Here is a 7,805-nt window from a genome sequence, read left to right on the forward strand (position 1 = left end):
TAGGGTAACTGCAGTGGGAAGTTTTTTTTTTTTCTTCAGATGTTTGACCAACGTCCTGGAAGCACCTGAAAACATCTGCAGTAATCAAAACTATATGGAAGGTGCACCAGTTTAAACAGAAACCATTTAAATGCTTCAGAGACTACGGTTAATAAATCACTGGTACACATGCTGTGGCTGTCTTTTCCTATGGACACTACTATAATCACGATAGACGTAACCTTACCAAGTGTATGTACACCAATGTTTTTATACACATTGCTGTTTGCTCTGTGAATTTTGCCCATTTCTGAGCCTAAGTTCTGGGTGAAGAGAGTCAGCTGACCAGTACCCCTACAGGAATTAACAGCATAATAAATAACATAGCAAGAGAGATAATTTTACTCTTTTCTGCTGAAACATTATAAAACGTCTGCTGAAACATTATAAAACGACACCTATGAATTGCTACCAACCAAGTTAATCATATCCTTCACACAGCAGTGGATCACAAAAGTAAACCTCTGGACAGGAGTTCAAAATTGAGTGATCTACTCTGGAGTGATGCGCTTGCACTTGCGTACTATATTATCACCCACTCTATAAATACATTTTCAAAACAAACTAATAGGCTGATGATCATGGCAGATGAATTCATAATGACATATGTACTGCAGCATGGAAAAGATATATACCTACAAGCAAGAGAATGCAACTGATGGTAATATTTCTCAATCAAGATAATTTAGAACTTGGATAAAGACTCTCTGATGGCATTACTTCAAGGCTTTGACTCTCTCTGCTGCCATCATAGCCTGGCCTCCTAAGCTCCACAACCAGCAAAGCCAGGACATGAATGCAGTACTTATCTGTACACCAAAACACTTAATGCCAACATTACACAAAGAACCTGTCTTTTCTTATGCAGATGAGGTACACATCAATGATAAAGTCTCTTTTTATGAAAGTTTGTTAAAAGGGTTAAAAGGTTTGTTTGCACTTTTCACACAAGGCCAAAAGACTGAACAACATTCTAGCACAGTACACAAACACTGGTAAGTTTAGTTTCAATGAATAATCAACAGTAAATCTCAAATCTTGCAGTAAAGAATCCATAATAAAACTTAAACTGAGTGTATCAAGTCATGCCATACACCAAGTTAATCTGACTACATATGAACACAGAAATTCTTCCACATCAGTCAGCAACAGATGTAGCACAGATCCACATATTTCTAATAGTGCACCTAAAGTTGTTCAAGTTTTGAAAGTAAACAAAGGAAGAAGCTCAAGCGTGCAATTTTTTAAGGCATGCACCTGACCGAGATATCAGCCAGTAGCAAATCAGCCAAATGCATTCACAACGGATAAAGGCGAATGTAGAAGAGAACTCTAGCACTAACCCACTCCAATCTAAAATTACATAACTTAAAAAGTTTATGAAACTTGGCAAATGCAACACTGTTGAGACTCAACAGAGATGACAAACAAAGGATTCAATTCTATGATGATCCAAAAGCCAAAACAATCATTATTACTAACTTAATACCTTGAACTGTTAACTGAATCTTCAATTTCTGGTAAAAATGCAAGAAATGCAATGTTTTCTAAACCGTAAGACCTTCTAAATCATAACCCTCCAATCTTCTAAAAGAAGCAAAGAAATTGAAAACTGAGGGAGATACTACATGCTCTTTCGACTTATTTACAATTTTACCTCCACAGCCTACCACCAATTAAAGAAAAGCAGCAGCTTCTACAGCCAACAAAAACTGACAAATCAGCAATGTTCATCACAAACCATATACAGGGGGAAAGAGTTAACATTTAAAATTTAACATAATCAATGATAAAAGTCAACAAGATTAAGGTACAACAGCATTTCACAATAGTATACAAATGCAAATCAGCCAAGAACAAAACATACAAACAAGGAATAGAGGTAAACTGAAGCAATTTTTATTAATTTGTTAGGTACTTCCATTTAAATAAGCCAGATGTCGGTTAAAAGGCAAGGAATGCACACCCTACAGTACCACATCTTAAATATACACGAATTGATAAATGAAATTTCAGACACAGCAGTAGCCGTATTTTAGCTTTACTGTACAAAATAGTACCATAATAGCTTCCCGATACAGAAGACAACCGGATCTCAAGTCAAGCATTTAAAGACAATTCTCGCTGTGGGTAGGTCTGCATCTAAAGTCAAAAATATCCAGTGTCAAATCTTTATTACTCTTAACACTTCTTAGTATACATCTTATAAGTAAATCCCAGGATTACAGCCACAAGCTACCAACATGATTTATTCCACAGCTATCATTTGTCTCAACTAGCACAGTGTGCGACAAAGCACCTAAGTTAAACCAAGACATTTTGGCTGCCCTTGAAAAAGGTGCATGTAACTGTATATGGTGGGGCTGCAGCTGTTTTATAAATCCTAAGCAGTTGTATCACAACACATCTCCCAACAGATGCACTTAGATAATTTAGTCTCCTCAGGAGATGGAAGAGATGCACCAACGCAAGAAAACAAAAATCTTGAACTTGAACTAGTCTTCCAATTTCTTACTTTAAAGGCTATGTTTGCATATAAAATGACTTCAAAACTTAAATGTCAGTATTAAATCAGCAATGGCTAAACAAAGATTTTAGAGAAAGGGTAAACACATCAAACAGAAAAATATATATAAATTTTTTTAAAACAGAAAGTACACACATCTCTTCCTGCAGTACTATCCCAGGTAAAATGCAAAACCAGTTAAAGGAGAACAGAGAGGGGGAAAAAATCTAGGGTTCACACAAACTGGCCCATGCAATAACGTACTGCAGTGAGTCACAATTCGGTTGAGAGGATAGTGGTATCCTTTGCCTAAGCAGACTGTAATGAACTAGCTGCCATATCAACCAGGAAAAACTCTGTGGGCCAACTGGTTATTATCTGTTGCAGTCTAAATCCTGTATCAACTAACATGTGAAAACAATACATTTTAGCAAGGAAAGGCATTTCTTAAGTACTCAAAGGCCATATTAGACAGTTCAAGTTTAAAACAGTAAACTTACCCTCTTGATGGGTCTAAAGCAATGGCTCTTGGCTGATCCAGTTCTTGCCAAAATAACACTTTCCGTAATGATCCATTCAGATTTGCCACTTCAATCCTATTCGTCTCAGAATCTGTCCAATATAGTTTTCCACCAAGCCAGTCACATGCTAGCCCATCAGGTGACACAAGTCCAGAAATTACAACATTCTGAATGCTTCCTGTTCTGTTAAACACAATACATTTAATTGCTTCTTCGCTTACATCACTCCAGTATATCAAACCTTGTGAAGAAACAAAGTCCACAGCAGCTGCATCCTCTAATCCACCGACAACAATAGTGGCATTTTCCTTCTTGCCAGAAGCATCTACCAACTGTAGGTCTCGACGATTTGCATACAACAGGAGTGGAGCTGCAGATGCTGCAAGTCAAACAACATTTTATACATGTTCAATGCAGTCTAAATCATAAAGCATCATCATTTTAAAACGTTCCCTACATGTACTGCTCTTCCGCAATGCTGTAGATAAAAAAAAATAAAATAAAGACTATATGTAGCATGCAAGTCTGTCTGCATGGGATATACAAATATAACTACTTATATATATATATATATATATATATATATATATATATATATATATATATATATATATATATAACATTTATAAATATACAATTTACACAAATGTGAATATAGCAATATCAGTAATACAGCCAAAGATCATACACAATTCTAACAAGATGATACAAGCTGGATGCAAGTAGCAAATCTCAAGCCTAGAAAAATAACACAAAGTGAACACTACTGAAGGTGCAGTACAGGAAATGGGAAAGCAACAACATTCCCCAACAGATAAGAAACATTCCAAAGACATCCTCCAGAACATATCAAATAACAGACTAAAAAAAAAACTCTCTCACTAAAAAACAAATGTATACATTCCAAAATGACATTCTTGATGTAACATGCATTTCTACTGCTTATGTGGAGTAGTATGCAGTCCATATTTGTCAAGCGCATACAGTACAAGTGCACAAATCTTGTAGTTCCTAGAAAAAAGAACCCTAGATAATATTTACTCAAAATGCCTGCCTCACTTTAAAGTCATGCTTAACTGTCCCAGATTTTGCAGAGCATCCTGGTTTTTGCCTCACATTTTTGCCCTGTCCTTCAAAAACTTTAATGTTTGGTAAGCCACTAAAGGTCAAGTTAGACAGCTTATTTTTTACTGTTCAGAAAATACATTTTATTGCAAAACCTGCTTCTCCATTAACTGTTTAACCAAATGACACTATTTAGAAACTGTACCTAATTTTGGACCTTTGTTGTCGCACCCCCTCCCCCAAACACACAAGTACTTCTGACTACATCCAAAACATTCTGTCAAAGAAGCTAAGAGGCACAACTACAGTGCAATAAGAGAGACTAGTACCATCAACTATCCTATGAAATTGCATATAGTGATATAGCATATAGTGATTCTCACACACATATAATTATACAAACACACGTCTTTAAATCTGCCCTCCTCGCTGCTGCTGTGTGTGCTTGGCTGTGTGCGACAACTCTGAACTATCCCCTCAACGACCCTGTGTTTTTGCCTGGGTTGTATCCCTCTATTTTCACTACTAGGGTGTTCTCCGCAGACTACCCTTGGAATCGATCAGGACATTGCCTTCTCCTGCCACCCTCTACCTCCAGAGAGCAAGAGAGTATGTCTACCTAGTCATGCTATATTAAATTTTAACCAAATGTTCCTGCTAAGCTTTCAGATTGCCACTAGCTAAGCAGCCAGCAGCTACCCTTCCCTCATTCCTTCATTTCACCTCACAATCTCCTTGGATGGCTACATAGGTTATCCTCTCTCCCCCATTTTAGTACAGCTCTACGCCTGGTAGCTCCCTTGTTTGCTTATTGCACTACCACTGTTGCCCACTAGAGGTCACCCTTTCCTCATCTCTATTTGGGATATTAGTACTGATTTCTACCTTGCACTTTTCTTCTCACCTTCCTACCCTAATCCTTTTCCTCCTTTTAATACTCTGTCTTATCCTCTCCTCCTAGGCTACTTTCTCTTGCCTTGATTCCCCCACCTTCTCTGATACTTTTTCCCTTCTCCTCCTCTGGTCTACTCTGTGTGCCCCACATCCCACCCACCCCCAGGGGTCCTACATTTAACTTGCCTCTAGACACACCTCTCACTACTTCTACCCTATCCTACTCACAGCCTCACACATTGTGTAACACCCTTCACTTAGCCACACCTACTTACCTGCTATAACCAGCCCCACCCCTCTCTCACTAAGACACCTAAACTATTACAGCCCCTACCACTTGCCCTATACTCCCACATTATATCCACCCACAACTCATCAGGAAACGCCACTTAACTTACAACTATTTTATCATGACTACAACTATCCTCCAGTCACAATTTAAAATTACCTATCTCCTTCTTACTATTCCTTCTCATCACTACCTACTTCTTAACCTCCTATGAACACTCCATAACTGTTTCTCTCTCACTTCCCTCAAAACATACTAGTACACCTGCAACATCCCCACCTTCATCCTACTTACATACCTCCTCACAATCCATATACCTACTTGCCAAATACCACAGGCTATTACACTGCAAACTACTAAAAACTAACAAAGAAATTATTTGACACTTTTCTAAAACATAAACTCGAAAACTCTTACACTACTCCATCTACTTCAAGATGGTGACATACACCCCAACCCAGGCCCTCAACCTACAACTACTAAAACACACAGAAACCATATAAAACCCCACTTTCCTCCATCCACTACACCCTCAAACTTATTATCCTTGGCCCATCTCAATATATGTAGTATCTCTAATAAAATTAGTCAACTCCATGCCCTACTAGAAGTACACAACTTTGACATACTATGCTTATCAGAAACTTGGCTAAAACCTTCCATTAAAGACACTGAAATTACCCCACCTGGATATAACATTGTTAGACTTAATCGTACCTCCAAGAAGGGAGGTGGAGTAGCTATCCTATATAAAACTAACCTGAAGCTTACTCTTCTTGACCTTGCCCTTACCCAAAACAATAATGCTGAAATAATCTGCTCCAGAATTCAAATTAACACTACTAAAGCAATAAACATCATTTGTGCATACCTCCCCCCTGGAAATAACATCCCCACTTTAGAACAACTTCTTGAACAACTCTCCAATAACCTCCCTCAAGAAACACTATTCATTGGGGACTTTAACATTGATTGGAAATCTTGTAATAATGCTAACCCTACTTCCCATATAAACCTTTATGGTTTCGAACAACTAATTGATAGTCCCACTAGAATAAATAAAACAAGCAAAAAAGAAACCACCTTAGACTGGGTTCTTACAAACTCCCCCTTACAAACCTACCAAACTGGCATTCTTCCTGATGACCTTAGCAATCACTCCCTCACCTATGTCATTAGAGCTAAAACTCAACAAAACTTACCTACCTCACATAGAACACTATATTCAAAGAAACAATTTAATCGTGAACGGTTTCAAACAGAACTTTCACAATACAACTGGACCCCTCTAAAAACACCTCTCTCTCAACGATGCCGTTGAACACTTCAACTCAGCATTCCTTACAATCTTAAATCACCATGCCCAAAGTCGTACCATTAGAATAAAGACCAAAACAGCACCTTGGCTAACCTCTAATACTAAACAAAAAATTATACTCAGAAATAAATCTTGGAAAGAATGGCGTTCCTCTAGAAACCCAACAGATTATCAAACCTTTAGAGAGCTGAGAAACAATACCAAAAAAGCTATTATTTCAGATAAAAAGAATTACTACTCTGAACTTCAGCAATCCACCAAAAAAGAACCAAAAAAGTTCTGGTCTACTATCAATAATCTACTTACCCCAGGCAAAGTAGTTACACCCAACACACAGAATTTAGACCCTGATAATCCCTCTTTAATAGCCAATAACTTCAATACCTTCTTTACTACTTCCATACAAAGTCTAGCAAACCACTTATCTCCTGATGCTTCCCAACTGCTCTTAAGTAACACCAACAACTCCCTTCTTCCCCTTCAACTTCAACCCATACCCACCTCCTACATACAATCTCTCTTACAAAAACTTAAACCCACTACCCCCTCAGCAGATAAGCTTCCTGCTGAATTCCTTCAAGTAGCAGCTAAAGCTATTGCCTACCCTGTTTCTATCCTAATAAACAGATCCATAAAAGAAAGTACTTTTCCAGCAATCTGGAAGATATCACACATCATGCCCTTACACAAAGGAGGCAAATCCACTGACCTTAACTTTCGCCCTATAGCACTATTATCTCCACTAGCTAAAATCATGGAAAAATGTATACACAAACAGTTACTTAACCATCTCCTTCATAACAACCTACTAGCAAACACTCAACATGGATTTAGACCCTCACATAGTACTACCACTGCACTACTTTCTTTTACCAACACCATCAACTGTAACCGTAACAACAACAAACTAACCTCTTCTCTTTTCCTAGACCTGTCAAAGGCCTTCAACATGGTCAACCATACACTTCTTCTACACATATTAAAATCCCTTGCCTTGGATTTCTCTTCCTTAACCTGGTTCTCTTCCTATCTTGAAAACCGACAACAAGCAGTACTCTGGAAAAATTCTCTATCTGCTCTACTACCCATCTCTTTAGGAGTACCTCAAGGATCAATATTAGGTCCACTCTTATTCTCCATCTTTATTAATGATCTTCAATCATCTATCCAAAA

General features: G+C 37.9%; 1 protein-coding gene across 1 annotated transcript in view; it reads right to left on the reverse strand.

The window, feature by feature from the left end:
• LRP6 (LDL receptor related protein 6) overlaps positions 1-7,805 on the reverse strand; it is a 2,645,333-nt gene that overhangs the window by 2,620,657 nt on the left and 16,871 nt on the right. Inside the window, exon 2 of the mRNA XM_044088131.1 lies at positions 3,046-3,445. Coding sequence (XP_043944066.1) covers positions 3,046-3,445 — 400 coding nt within the window. The remainder of the gene's footprint in view (positions 1-3,045; positions 3,446-7,805) is intronic.

This window comes from Protopterus annectens, chromosome 11.part0, assembly GCF_019279795.1.
Source record: "Protopterus annectens isolate FY-2018-M chromosome 11.part0, PAN1.0, whole genome shotgun sequence".
Lineage (NCBI taxonomy): Eukaryota > Metazoa > Chordata > Ceratodontiformes > Protopteridae > Protopterus > Protopterus annectens.